The following is a 13,764-nucleotide window of genomic DNA, read 5'->3' as shown; positions in this document are numbered from 1 at the left end:
CGTACGTGCTTAAGCTTAACAGTCTCAATTACTTATGTTATTTGGTGTTATGTTTTATCAATTTAAAGATCACTGAGTGACTGAGTCTGAGTGAGTGGGAAATTATTGAGTCGTTGATAATTTCATGTTTTTTAAAACTTTACATTATATATCTGTGCTTCGGTTAAAAGAACAATTTTACAATTTACCCAACAAATTAGAGAATAATATATATAATAAATTAATAATTCTCACAGTACACATAAAGATTGCTTACACACCTAATAGCATTTTTTGTTTTCAAAAATTTATAAGTACTCCAAACCCGGCCACAATTACAATAACCAAGAGATGCTTAACCGAATTCTGGTTTGCACTAGAATAATAGCCCCATTGGTAATCTGGCTCGGTTCGGTAGAGTTCCCCAGGCACACCGGTCACGTACATGTATTTCGGCGGAGGTCGAGATGAAGACGACCTACTGCAGTAAGTCTTTCGTGGTGGCAACGGAGGCGGTGGCTGAGCACACGAATTAACGCAAGAGTCTTGAGCCGGTGGCTGAGTTGTAATTGCGGTATGTTCCACGGTCGAATCAGAAGTAGCTTGATTAGTGAGACAATGTAACACGACAAACATGGAGGATAAGACTAGAATCAGAGGTTTGGCTTTCATCATGATCATGCTGATGATTGATGGAGAAATGTCTTCTAAAATCAAGACTTGGAAACAACAATAAAGTTGATATATATAAACACCACGCATGTGCATGTACAATCTACTCAGCGTCATACCTATACATCACCTATATGTATTTGGTGGAGACCAGATCATACACATTACAATTTTTTGGTGGTAAAGTTCTTCGGTTTGAAAAAGTCTTTAGTTTTGATAAGTTCAACTAAACTATTTTGGTAGACTTGATAAATGATATATGGATTGGTCCGGTTGATTTTGACTCCGGCCTACTTTAGGCCCATCTCTTTTTGGTCTTGCTATACTTGACCCTAGATTACACCTATGTAATGTGCATTGGGTGAAGAACCCCGAAAATATTACAGATGTCATCAACAACTTGGTTACCAATCATCTTTTGCGAACGATGACTGAGTTAAATAAAGAGAGAAGAAACCACGTATCCACCTCAAAACCACATGTACAGCTCTCGAACACAACACGTGTTGAAGTGAAAAATAAGAATAAGTAAGGACCGACCCTACGTATTTAAGAGCAAATATTAAGATATAAAACAAGAAGAAGAATTTAACAAGAGAGTGAAATGATTCGCTTGAGTCTCTATATAAACATCACAATCCAACTCTCCTTAATCTTCCACTTCTACTTCTACTCATATTCCATACATCATATCCCTATAACATCCACAAACATTTCATCGCTTTGATCAACTTTTTTACCAACGATGATTCCGATATGCGTGCAGTGCGGAACGGGCGGAAACCCTTGTAGATGCAAAGTGGTAGGACCGACGTTAGGGCTTGTGGCGTTTGTAGCAGCTGGAATAGTGGAATGGCCTGTCGGAGCATTGGTTTATATCTTTAAACACGCAAAGGGTCGCCGCATTATGGGTCATCCGGCCACCCATGTTTACCCCAAAGTCTCTCGTTCCATTCCCATATGATTATGATGACTTCATGATCTCACTTTATGACTTTTGAGTAATTTACTATATTATATGTTTCTAAATCATTTTGTATCTTATCTTTCTTTTTTCCAAGTAATGTACGTGAAAAAATAAATAAAATCCCCGCTTTCAATTTTAAAAGTTGTTATTCAATATCGAGACGAGAAGAAAATTTTTTAACTGAAATAATCGAGACTAATTTAAGTTTACAAATTTCAATTGAGGTAACAAAGTAACTCCAAAAATCATATAATTTGCAATCTAGCCTCTTTTTGTCGAGGTATATAGATAGTTTCGGAATCAAGCATTTGCGTGGTAGATAGTTTTGTTTGATTTGGTGAAAGAAAAAGAAAAGAAAAAAAAACATTCCATAATGGTGTTGTAGTAATACACGCCTCTCAGATGAAAGAGAGCTAACTAGTCATATAAAAACATTCAGCGTTTTTGAAGTCTTTTAGTAGGTGGTAGCAGAAAAAGATAAGAAATTTTTCTGAAAGCTGATCTACCAAACTTTAAAAACATACATGCAGGCAAAAAAAGTTTCGGTGATGATCCTAAAACCATTTGTGTAACTTGTACACCCTGTTAAACAGCACGACCGATCTAGTAACGGTTGTGTCGCCTGCACAGAGAATTTTGACATAGTCATTTGTAAGAAAGATATTGAGTTCGTTAGGGATAAAACCAAACCATGACTCTGGTTTTATTACCTGTGGCGATCATAGTCCCTTGGTCTGTCTCTGGACCTGGACCGTGAGCGTGACCTACGTCTGCTTCTTGATGACCGATCATAGTCTCTGTCTTGTTCACGATCACGGTCATGGTGCCTATCTCGCTCTCTACTCCTGCGATCATAATCTCTTCGACGCTCACGACTAGTTCCTCGCTCTTTCTCTCGGTCTTTACTTGATTCCCTCTCCTTACTGTTCCGTTCCTTTGACCTGAGAATGGTTTTCAGTTTCATCATTAAGTCACTTTCAAAGATCCAGAACCGTAAAAAACAATGAAAATAGAAGCTACAACTAAAACCTAACCTTTGGCTTTCCTTGCGGGAATTGGTCTTCTCATCCTGAAAGAAAACGAGGAGAAATATAAGAACATAAAGCTTTCATCCATCATCAAAAAAGAGTAGACTATGCTATTAGTTTACCAGAAGCTCTGCTAATTTTTCCCGGACTAGCATGTATCCTAAATGAAGCTTCCCACCAAAATGATCAGCTAAACGACGATCACTGTAGCATCACAAAAAAACTCAATTAGCATAACCAAATGCTAAATCATTTCATGATAGCATTTTAAAACAGCTTAACGTTAAAACTCCATTAGTTAATCTCTACTAGTATGATCCTTCAAGCACAATAAAATCAAGAAAAGAACGCACATTTATTATAGCTGCAAAAGTAATCCTGCCCAAAAAGCCTGCTGGTGAAAGGAGGAGGTACAATAGCCGGAGTCAAAAAAGTTGAACCACTTGCAACTCAAGAATCTATTTCTAGCTTTTTTCTCTTTCAATCGAAAAGGGAAACAATAACGCAGAAAGTTTGAGCAAGGAAATTAACCTGTCATAGACGCTCAAGAATGCTCCACATATGTCACATAGTCGCAACTTTTGGTCTGTCTGAGAAGATGAAACCAATGTTTAAACACATTAAGCAGGCGGATAAGAAGATGTTATACTTATGTCCCAAATAATACTTTTATGAAAGAAATCAAAATCTTCATACTTCTGTCCCAAATGATACTTTTATGGAAGAAAACAAACGGGTCTACCCAAATTAAATATTACTCTTTACCTAAAGGTTAAAATATGATTGTTATCATACTCAATTCAACGGTCCTTTCACTAGAAAAAACTGATAAATATATAAGGAATCTTGAGGGCCTCATTGGGAAGAATGATATTAACTTACAATGCGCACATCAACAGCAGTGTACTTTGTTGAATCTGCTGCAGGTTCTCGTCTAACTGTAAGCTGAAACAGATATAGGCCCAACAACAGTCATGAGTCACTAATAAAAGTAGGGGGAAAAGAAAACGAGCTTAAGCAAGAGAATACACCTTCTTAAGAGCTTCAGCCTCTTCCAGTGCTTTCTGTGCTTCATCAACCATTCCTTGTTCACCTAAGAAATCAATTAACCATACACTCTATTTTCAAACTCTGGCAAGTCCAGCGATTCCTTAACATAGGTATAGTAACATACAAAGGGAAGATATTTCCTCATCTTACGTATCTACAATTTACGCAATTTATAGGTCAAGAAATCTTAGATCAGCCAGCGGAAATTCCCATCCGGCAGGGAACACTAGACCGTGGATATTTTAGCAGTTTCAATATTCCACTACAAATGGCTACTTAATGAGCTTTAAATTAAGATGACCATAGACATATTAGGGTTATTTCCCTTACCAAGATCTTCCGCCTTCTTCAGTTTCTCATTTATCATTTCTTGAGTGCGAGGATCAGGTGGAGGTAATACGGAAGATGGTGGTTGAGCTGGAACAGGCTGTGGCAAGGATGCTCTATCTTTGTTGAAGGCTTCCAACAGCAGTACTGCCTACACGAAAAACAAGACACAGGATTTTCCAGTTGCCACAGGTGAAAGTTAAAAAGCAAAAATGCTTATGAAACAAATAGTGAAAGCAAGGTCACCTGTTGGTCAGCTCTCTTGGTCCTCATTTCTTCGACTAACTCAAGAGCTCTAATCTTAAGATCCATTTTGCCTTCAAGATCTGCAAAGAGACATAATAACATTTAAAGACATCATAACACCAGAGATCATCGATTTGTACATAAGCAAACCAGTAGACACTCTTAATTGACAGTACAACAATCCTTTGCAAAACAAAAAGAGATTCAAAAGCCGAAACAGCAAAGTCATATTCTTTTAATTTTTACCGTGCAGATCTGCTTCCTTCATTTTCTCTTTGATTTTCTCTGATAACTCGAGAATTTCAGGTGACTGCAGTTAAAAACGATGTAAGTGATTTAACAAACCTCAGTGTAGCAAACTTAGAAGACACATAAATCAAATGATAACCTGAGTGACTGCAGCAGTTAAAACGATGTAAGTGATTTAACAAACCTGAGCATAGCAAACTTAAAAGACACATAAACCAAATTTCAAAATCAAATGAAAACCTGAGTGACTTCAGAGACAGAAATGGCAATGGCAGCTTTGGCGTCCTCTTCTTGAAGACGCTTAAGGGCTCTAGCAATCTTCCTATCACACTCAACGATAAGCCTGTCTATGGCATCTTCCAATTCCCTGTCGTAGTTATCAACACCTTTTGCCCTTGCTTCTCGATATCTTAGGGCGAGTTAAAGTAACACAGAAGTGAAAAGAGAAACAAGAAGCCACTGTAGAATTAAATTAAATATACCAGTGACACCGACTTCTTTTGGTAACGAATCTGCCGGGAACACGATATTCAAGGTGGAAAGCTAATCTCATATACACTAGCCATTTAGTAAAAGTATCTAAACAAAACCAGGAATAACGGTGTTCAGATACCAGATTCATCGGTAGAGAAGCCATGAAAGTAGTTAATCTGAAAATGACAAAGCCGGCCTTCGTGGTAACAAGAAGAAGATAAATACTTAAAACAAAAGGATACTCTTTCCTAAGCTGCAAAGAGTGCACCTTTGGGCAAGGTCCCATATCCATTTTCTGAAAACAACAGAAACGTGAAAAGGAGCATCAATAATTACTCAAACATCCAAAGTTTAAAGAAGGACAATTGAGTTAGTAAAGCCACCAAGAAGATACGAAACTGGAAACTGTTGGTGTTAACTAAACCAATAATGGAGTGCTCAAGATTACTAAAATACTATATCAAATATAACTATAATACCAGTAATCAACTCGAGCTAACGCAGAAACACAAAAGAATCAGATCAGCTCAAAAGTGAAATTAGGGTTTTTTTTTTTCTTTTCTTTCTCAAAGAGTTTCTTCTAGTAAAAGCAGTAATAAAATAACATATGGGGATTCATCGAAGATGTATGTATAGAGAGAGATACGAAACGTGCCGTCAATTGAAAGAGATCGTGAGGGCATAGACCAGACAAGTAAAGACGGCACACATCGCGGTCATAGTATTTGCGGTTCACCTCCTGAACGTCGCCGTTTCGGTTTGCTCCCATGAGCACATCAAGCTGCTTCCTTATCGCATCCATCTCCGCTCTTCGTTTCTGATGATACTTTTTTACTCCCCACCCCCAACAGAGAGAGATTTGGGGTTTTTTTTTTTTTTTTGATCGAAGATGATAATAATATCAATTGTGCGCATTGGATGTTGTAATGTAAAGATTTACGTATTTTAAGATTAATTTCATATAGGTCCCTTAATATCAACAGTTTTATTATTTACCCCCTTTATTTATTTCCGTTGTCATATTTTTCGGACCCACTATTTGGATAAAATTTTTGGACCTCTTGTTTGATCTTCGCCGTTGCCTCAATCTGAGAAAAATGCTGACTCTATTGTTCGTCTCTCTCGGACTCCTTCTTCTTCTTGGTCTGCTCTTCAAATTCGCATTCGCTGATGGTATTAATAACTCTGATGATGAGTTCTAATGCAATGTGCAACTCTTTTTCGTTTCTTCTGGTTATAGATTCTGTAATAAAGGATTGATCTTTTTGCTTTCTGTAGGAGATTTCACCCTGATTTCGAAGAAGCATGTCAAGCGCGAAGCCATTGAAGGCAAGGTAAATTTAGTGGGAGTGGTTTGAGTTTTCGAATTATTTCAGTTTCTGAGCACTAATATAAGAGATTTTGTGGTTTTGTTCAGGTTGTATGGATCACAGGGGCCAGCCGTGGAATTGGTAACTCCTGTTTTTAGGGTTATCTGTGAAGATATTTTCTCGAGTCCTTTTATTGTGGCTACTTAGTGTTCATGTTTATGACTGGTGGATACAGGGGAAGTTCTTGCTAAACAGTTTGCAAGTTTAGATGCCAAGCTTATTCTCTCCGCTAGGAATAAAGCTGAACTGGAACGGGTTAAGAGTGAACTCAAAGGTACTAATGAATATAGGAAAGATCTCCGCTTTTGAACTCTGAGCTTTCTTGTTAACACTTGATGGGAACTGACTCTTGTGTATTATTCTAGGTAAATATGCACCGGAAGATGTAAAGGTTTTGCCTTTAGATTTAGCTAGTGGCGAAGAGTCGCTCAAACATGTTGTAGAGCAAGCAGTTTCGCTTTTTCCGGAGGCAGGTGTTGATTATATGGTTCACAATGCTGCCTATGAGCGTCCGGTAGGTAATTTCCTTGCTAATGTTTTGTATCTATCTACTCAATAGAGAGTCTTAGGCTAGAGAATTGTTTTGTTCAAGCTATTATTTCAGTTGTTAAGAGCGTGTCATCATCATAACTTTTTCTTGTCAGAAATCCAAGGCAACGGATGCAACTGAGGAAATTCTCAAGGTACTACATTAATTGTGTAAAATCCATAGGCAAGATAATTTTCATTAGTGTTTTGATTGCCAGAGATTTCTTAGCCTGTACTATGATAAGTATGGTTTTTTCAGTGTTTTTTCTTGTTGACATATGGTTAATCAATGACTTTGTGTGCAGACTACATTCAATGTTAATGTCTTTGGGACGATAACTCTTACAAAGTTGGTAGCTCCTCTTATGCTAAACCAAGGAGGCGGTCATTTTGTTGTGGTACGTTGTGACTAACCAGGGGATAGTTTTTGTTTAGTGCCTTATGTTTGTGGATATGTTGAAAGATTGAGATATATATCATAGTTTCCTTTATCGCACGCTAGCTCAATTATAATTATTTTACCATATACACATCTTGAGAAGTCAAGTTATGATTAGCTATTCTTGTATGTGTTAATTGTCTATTTCCTTTAGGTTATATCTCATGATTAATAGTTCATGTCAATCTATAGATAAGCAGTGCTGCAGGAAAGGTACCATCATCTGGACAGGCTATATATTCTGCTTCAAAACATGCTCTGCACGGCTACTTCCACAGTTTGCGTTCTGAGGTATGTTGAAAGTTAAAGAAACTGTGGTTCTTGCTAATTATTTTGCAGCAAATGACTGTTGAAAGTCTCAATAGAAATCTCACAGCTGTCCCAGATTGTTTATAAAATTATTTGCTAATTTGATTTTTTCTTTTACACTCCTTGTTACTAACAGCTTACAGTATCTGTGCATGGTTTCAGTTCTGTCAGAAGGGAATCAAGTTTACCGTCGTTTGTCCTGGTCCAATAGAAACCTCGAATGGTACAGGAGCATCGACTTCGGAAGACAAGAAGTCTCCTGAGGTTGGTTAACTGATCATGATTGTGATTTGTTGGTTAAGTTGTCATCTGGTTTTATTTCCGTTAATCACTATAGTCTTGTAGACACATAGAATCCTTTCTCTTATTATTTCCATTCAAGCATCTAATACATGAATTTTTTTTTGCTCCACAGAAGCATGTGTCATCTGAACGATGTGCAGAACTGACTATCATCGCTGCATCTCATAACTTGAAGGAAGCTTGGATTACACATCAGGTACTTCTTTGTCAAATTGCATATGTTACACTCGGTTTAGATGCAGATATATAAGCTTATTCTCGCTCTTTATCAGCCGGTATTGCTCGTGATGTATATAGTGCAGTACATGCCTTCCCTTGGCTTCTGGCTCATGGACAAGGTACTTAGTTCATCCGTTTTTTCTTTTTTCAGAAGTTACTGGTATCAGATCTCGTTTTTTTTTAAATCCATGCTTCCTTCAAGAAACATTTTTGACGAAAATGAATGACTTGTAGGTCGGAGGGAAGCGTGTGGAGGTCGCCGAAAAGAAAGGCAACACATACTCATGGAAATTACTGTTCGGGGAGAAGTCTAAAACAAACTGAAACTGGTTATTACTTATTTAAAAGGTGTATATGTAGTTGGTGTTTATGTTAGCGTCTGTTTGATTGTAAAAAAAAACTAGCAATTTGTTGTCCTGTGAGTTGCTCAATAAGTAAGAAACAATGGTGATCTTCTGTATTTAAAATACACACAACATCCACGTTGGGGTTGACAACATCCAAAGTTTAAAGATATCGAACACCTTGACCTTGGTAGTTGGTACCGCCGCCATTTGTAGTTTTCTTTTGCGCTCAAAAGTGAATTCAAATGGAGCTAGGAGGTAATTGCGGCTGTATAGTCATCCGAGACATGCATTGAAGACTAATGAAAGCTTTTGGGGTTTGACTTGCTGCCAAAAGAAACAATACTGGTTAGCTGGTTTTGCAACACGAATGGCTACAACACCGTTCAATCTTTCCTTCTCTTCACCTGCAATGCACATAGTATTTGCGGTTCACCTCCTGAACGTCGCCGTTTTGGTTTGCTCCCATGAGCACATCAAGCTGCTTCCTTATAGGCTTATAGCATCCATCTTCGGGTTTTTTTTTTATCGAAGTTGATAGACACAATTTTGTGCATGGGATATTTGGATGTAATGTAAGAAGAAGATTTACGTATTTAAGATTAATTGCATATAGGTCCCTTAATATCAACAGTTTTATTATTTACCCCCTTTATTTATTTCCGTTGACATGACCCACTATTTGGATGAAAATTTTGGACTCTCTTTGTTCGTCGCGTCGCCGTTACTCAATCCGAGAAAAATGCTGAGTCTAATCTGTCTCTCTCTCGGACTCCTTCTTCTCATCGGTCTGCTCTTCAAATTCGCATTCGCCGATGGTAATAATAACTCTGATGCGTTCTAATGCATTGTTAACTCTTTTTTTTCGTTTCTTCTGGTTATAGATTCTGTAGAAAAGGATTGATCTTTTTGCTTTCTGTAGGAGATTTCACCCTGATTTCGAAGAAGCATGTGAAACGCGAAGCCATTGAAGGCAAGGTATTAGGATTCATATACGAAAAAAATGGAAATTTAGTTGGAATGATTTGTGTTTTCGAGTTATTTCAGTTTAAGAGGTTTTGTGGTTTTGTTCAGGTTGTATGGATCACAGGGGCTAGCCGTGGAATTGGTAACTTCTGTTTTTAGGATTATCTGTTAATAGATTTCTCGAATCCTTTTAATGTGGCTAATGTTTATGATTGGTGGATACAGGGGAAATTCTTGCTAAACAGTTTGCAAATTTGGATGCCAAGCTTATTCTCTCAGCGAGGAATAAAGCTGAATTGGAACGGGTTAAGAGTGAGCTCAAAGGTACTAATGAATAAAGGAAAGGTCTCTGCTTTTGAACTCTGAGCTTTTCTTGTTGATACTTGATGGGAACTGACTCTGTGTATTCTTCTAGGTAAATATGCACCAGAAGATGTAAAGGTTTTTGCCTTTAGATTTAGCTAGCGGCGAAGAGTCTCTCAAACATGTTGTAGAGCAAGCTGTGTCGCTTTTTCCTGGGGCTGGTGTTGATTATTTGGTTCACAATGCTGCCTATGAGCGTCCGGTAAATGTTTTGTAATCTACTCAATAGAGAGTCTTAGGCTACAGATTTTTTTTAGTTCAAGCTATAGTTTAAGGGCGTGTCATCATTATAACTTTTTCTTGCAGAAATCCAAGGCATCGGATGCAACTGAGGAAACTCTCAAGGTACTAAATTAATTGCGTAAAATCCATTGGCAAGATTATTTTTGATTGCCAGAGATTTCTTAGCCTGTACTACGATGATAAGTATGGTTTTTATGGTTAATCACTGGCTTTTGTGTGCAGACTACATTCGATGTGAATGTCTTTGGGACCATAACTCTTACAAAGTTGGTAGCTGCTCACATGCTAAACCAAGGAGGCGGTCATTTTGTTGTGGTACGTGGTGACTAACGGGGGATAGTTTTTGTTTAGTGCCTTATGTTTGTGTGTATGTTGAAGGGTTGAGATATATATCATATTTTATTTATATGGATATATATTACCTTTTTATATGTTACTTTAAGGTTAGAATCACACTATCAAATCTTAACTAAATACTATATTTTAATTTTGAGGCTTTAGGCTATCTAGACAGCTTAAGGGTTTCTTTTGGGTTATTATATTATCGCCTGCTAGCTAAATTATAAATGATTTTAACACATCTTGAGAAGTCAAGCTATGACTAGCTATTCTTGTATGTGTTAATTGTCTATTTCCTTGGGTTAAATGTCATGATTAATAATTCATGTCAATCTACAGATAAGCAGTGCTGCAGGAAAGGTACCATCACCTGGACAGGCTATATATTCTGCTTCAAAACATGCTCTGCACGGCTACTTCCACAGCTTGCGCTCTGAGGTATGTTGAAAGTTAAAGAAACTGTGAACCTTGCTAATTATTTGGCAGCAAATGACTATTGAAAGTCGCAATAGAAAACTCACAGCTATGTCAATTATTTATAAAATTATTTGCTAATCCGATTTTTTTCTTTTACACTATTTGTTACTACTAATTACTGAAAAAATAGCACCATAAAGTATTATAACAACTTACAGTATGTTTGCATGGTTTCAGTTTTGTCAGAAGGGAATCAAGGTTACCGTCGTTTGTCCTGGTCCAATAGAAACGTCTAATGGAACAGGAACATCAACTTCGGAAGACAAGAAGTCTCCTGAGGTTGGTTAACTGATTATGATGATTTTTTGGTTAAGTTGTCATCTGGTTGTATTACTTCTGCATTTCTGTTAACCACTATAGTCTTCTAGACACATGGAATCCTTGTCCTTTTCAACATTAGGATCTTCTATCCGAATCCTTTCTCTTATTATTTCCATTCAAGCTTCTAATACATGAATTTCCTTTTGCCACACAGAAGCGTGTGTCATCTGAACGATGTGCAGAACTGACTATAATCGCTGCATCTCATAACTTGAAAGAAGCTTGGATTTCACATCAGGTACTTCTTTGTCAAATTGTATATGTTACACTCGGTTTAGATGCAGATATATAAGCTTATTTTCGCTCTTTATCAGCCGGTACTACTCGTGATATATCTAGTGCAGTACATGCCTTCACTTGGCTTCTGGCTCATGGACAAGGTACTTAGTTCATCCGTTTTTTCTTTTTTCAGAAGTTACTGGTATCAGATCTCGTTTTGTTTTCTATTAACATTTGACAGAAAACATTTTGACTTGGAGAATTGCAATATAGAACAGAGGCAATTACTTATCCGTTAAAGGCAACTTTTTTGACGAAAATGAATGACTTGCAGGTCGGAGGGAAGCGGGTGGAGGTCGCCGAAAAGAAAGGCAACACATACTCATGGAATTTACTGTTCGGGGAGAAGACTAAAACAAACTGAAACTGGTTATTTGGAAGCCGTACATGTAGTTGATGTTTATGTTAGCGTCTGTTTGATTGTTAAATAACTAGCAATTGTTGCCTTGTGAGTTGCTCAATAAGTAAGAAACGATGGTCATCTTCTGTATTTAAGATACATACAACATCCACGTTGGTTTTACAACATCCAAGTTTTTTTTGCACTCAAAGTGAATTCAAATGGAGCTATAAGGTAATTGCGTCTGTATAGTCATCCAATAGACTTCTGATCCCAGTGGACTTCAGGTCCTACAAATGAAGAACCGAAAAGAAAGCTATATGAGGCATGCATTGAAAACTAATGAAAGCTTTTGGGGTTTGAATTGCTGCCAGAAAGAAACTCACAGACAATACTCCTGCCAAAGCTGCATAAGGCTGATTAGCTGGTTTTGCAACACGAATGGCTACAACACCGTTCAATCTTTCTTTCTCTTCAGAGTAAAAGTTTCAGTAAACTTTAACACCTGCAGATATAAACATCATTCAGGTTAGAAACGCCCACATAGCAAAAGAGATGCTTTCTAAATGTTTTATGTTGTTTTAAGTAGCAATAGGTAAATATCTTCAAACCTTCTTCTATACTCTCAACACCAGGAAGAACTTTGGCAAGACCCTCCAATCTCAGCATATCTGAGAATGAAGTATAATGGTGAACGTCCTGCCCTCATCAAAATGTTTAATAAGGAGATGTATAGTGTTTGACCTCACAAGGAAGAATTGACAGAGATACAACAATTAGTGGACTACCTGAACTTCAAGCAGCAAGCATTTATTGAACAATATAAAAGCTCCTGAACTAATCCTGAGAGTACAAAGGAGGAAACATAAAGCTTAGTAACGTAGAAATTTTTTGAAGTCCAAACCCGGAATTGGCAAGAACAAGATATGAATGTGATGGTTCATCAACAAAAAGATTAAAACATCAGACCTCATGTAGTCTCCCACTGCACATCTTCCTTCAATAGTTTTCAGACCATCTGGCGAATGAGAGACACCCGGAAATAAAAAAACGAGATGGAGCAAATTAAAAATGTCTACTGCACTCTAAGTAAACAGAAAATGTACCTTTCAATTGAGTGAAGTAAGGCTCTTGGACATGAAGCTCAAAGTTGACCTTCTTCAACATCTGAAAGAATGAATCTTTTCATTTCACCAAAAAATTTAACTAACTTTTTCCCACTGTTTTAATGCATATATTTCAAAGTTTACATACATGTACTAAGTCATGTCCCACGCCATGAAACAGTTTGCTGTATTTCTCCAAGTTAGAATTTTTATCACCCTCCGAAGCTAGACATTCAGACAGAGCCCTTGCTAGAAGCTTATACACCGCTGGTTTTTCTGTTAATTGAAATTTTTTTTTAAGAAATTTCAGTTATGTCTCTTTATCATTCCAGTTCCATAATTAGCAGAACTTACCAGTAGAATCTGTATCTTCCTCAAGGAGATGAAGGCAAAAGTCTCTGGTCAGATCAAGATCAAAACTTGGAACGGTTTCGTCTAAGTGGGAGAGCAGAGTAAAACGCAGAAGTGATTCCATACATTCTCGGAGATTCACCGACTTTGTTCCCGGCGATGTTGGTTGCTCCATTTTCGTCAACAAAAACGCCAAAGTGAATCGATACGCCTCTTCTTTAAACTACCCTTAATTAAGTAAAATTCGTTATAATAACCTTAATTGAGGCTTCATCTTTGTGTATAACCTTAATTCGCCAAAGTGATCTCCGTGTCAAAGTTCATCCTCTATCTAGCTAGATATGATAATTTGCAGGAGGAAATAGTTCATTCTCCTTGTAAATACTCTAAAGTTTGTAAATATTACAAGATGTTATTACAAAAAATTCGAAACTGTTAATAAGACTTTGACCGCGTTTTCCAAACGTTGTCGTTT

The 13,764-nt window shown here is 37.3% G+C and overlaps 4 protein-coding genes and 1 pseudogene across 11 annotated transcripts; 3 read left to right on the top strand and 2 right to left on the bottom strand.

Moving 5' to 3' along the window:
• The first annotated feature begins 1,249 nt into the window (after window positions 1-1,249).
• Window positions 1,250-1,759, top strand: LOC104763963 (uncharacterized). Its single transcript, XM_010487376.3, has one exon. The coding sequence runs from the start codon at window positions 1,397-1,399 to the stop codon at window positions 1,613-1,615; it is 219 nt and encodes a 72-aa protein (XP_010485678.1). The 5' UTR covers window positions 1,250-1,396; the 3' UTR covers window positions 1,616-1,759.
• A 208-nt stretch (window positions 1,760-1,967) lies between these two features.
• LOC104763962 (U1 snRNP-associated protein usp106) lies at window positions 1,968-5,934 on the bottom strand. Of its 4 annotated transcripts, none has more exons than XR_015590714.1 (14): window positions 5,648-5,876; window positions 5,235-5,287; window positions 4,759-4,927; window positions 4,516-4,579; window positions 4,270-4,349; window positions 4,027-4,174; window positions 3,678-3,739; window positions 3,529-3,591; window positions 3,178-3,236; window positions 3,000-3,040; window positions 2,769-2,850; window positions 2,653-2,687; window positions 2,329-2,559; window positions 1,968-2,240 (listed from the first exon to the last, which is right to left on the bottom strand). XR_015590714.1 is itself a non-coding variant. In XM_010487375.3 (13 exons), the coding sequence occupies exons 1-13, from the start codon at window positions 5,792-5,794 to the stop codon at window positions 2,222-2,224; spliced, it is 1,212 nt and encodes a 403-aa protein (XP_010485677.1). In that variant the 5' UTR covers window positions 5,795-5,934; the 3' UTR covers window positions 1,968-2,221. The 4 variants fall into 4 exon arrangements, 2 of the variants coding, with proteins under 2 accessions (XP_010485677.1, XP_087357000.1); XR_015590715.1 differs by having other exon boundaries at window positions 3,000-3,037; XM_010487375.3 differs by lacking the exon at window positions 3,000-3,040 and having other exon boundaries at window positions 5,648-5,934.
• LOC104763961 (uncharacterized) lies at window positions 5,913-8,627 on the top strand. Of its 4 annotated transcripts, none has more exons than XR_015590717.1 (12): window positions 5,913-6,165; window positions 6,271-6,326; window positions 6,410-6,443; window positions 6,538-6,636; window positions 6,728-6,876; window positions 7,007-7,045; window positions 7,196-7,288; window positions 7,522-7,620; window positions 7,782-7,902; window positions 8,054-8,137; window positions 8,214-8,279; window positions 8,395-8,627. XR_015590717.1 is itself a non-coding variant. In XM_010487372.3 (12 exons), exons 1-12 carry the CDS (start codon window positions 6,090-6,092, stop codon window positions 8,482-8,484), a joined length of 987 nt encoding a protein of 328 aa, XP_010485674.1. In that variant the 5' UTR covers window positions 5,913-6,089; the 3' UTR covers window positions 8,485-8,627. The 4 variants fall into 4 exon arrangements, 2 of the variants coding, with proteins under 2 accessions (XP_010485674.1, XP_010485675.1); XM_010487372.3 differs by having other exon boundaries at window positions 7,801-7,902; XR_015590718.1 differs by having other exon boundaries at window positions 6,039-6,165; window positions 6,271-6,321.
• Window positions 8,628-9,166: 539 nt separating this feature from the next.
• On the top strand, window positions 9,167-12,043 carry LOC104763960 (uncharacterized; annotated as a pseudogene). Its single transcript, XR_015590716.1, has 12 exons — window positions 9,167-9,322; window positions 9,427-9,482; window positions 9,579-9,612; window positions 9,696-9,794; window positions 9,886-10,035; window positions 10,140-10,178; window positions 10,299-10,391; window positions 10,755-10,853; window positions 11,070-11,171; window positions 11,368-11,451; window positions 11,528-11,593; window positions 11,767-12,043. The product of XR_015590716.1 is annotated as an uncharacterized LOC104763960 (transcript).
• Window positions 11,892-13,657, bottom strand: LOC104763959 (uncharacterized). The gene is made up of 8 exons (XM_019241419.2): window positions 13,293-13,657; window positions 13,087-13,214; window positions 12,939-12,999; window positions 12,802-12,850; window positions 12,621-12,675; window positions 12,444-12,531; window positions 12,219-12,337; window positions 11,892-12,122 (listed from the first exon to the last, which is right to left on the bottom strand). The coding sequence occupies exons 1-7, from the start codon at window positions 13,462-13,464 to the stop codon at window positions 12,321-12,323; spliced, it is 570 nt and encodes a 189-aa protein (XP_019096964.1). The 5' UTR covers window positions 13,465-13,657; the 3' UTR covers window positions 11,892-12,122; window positions 12,219-12,320.
• Window positions 13,658-13,764: the final 107 nt, after the last annotated feature.

Source organism: Camelina sativa, chromosome 19 (assembly GCF_030686135.1).
Source record: "Camelina sativa cultivar CO46 ecotype springtype chromosome 19, ASM3068613v1".
Classification (NCBI taxonomy): Eukaryota; Viridiplantae; Streptophyta; class Magnoliopsida; order Brassicales; family Brassicaceae; genus Camelina; species Camelina sativa.
The sequence above is the reverse complement of the archived record's forward strand: the minus strand, read 5'-3'. Positions and strand labels throughout refer to the sequence as shown.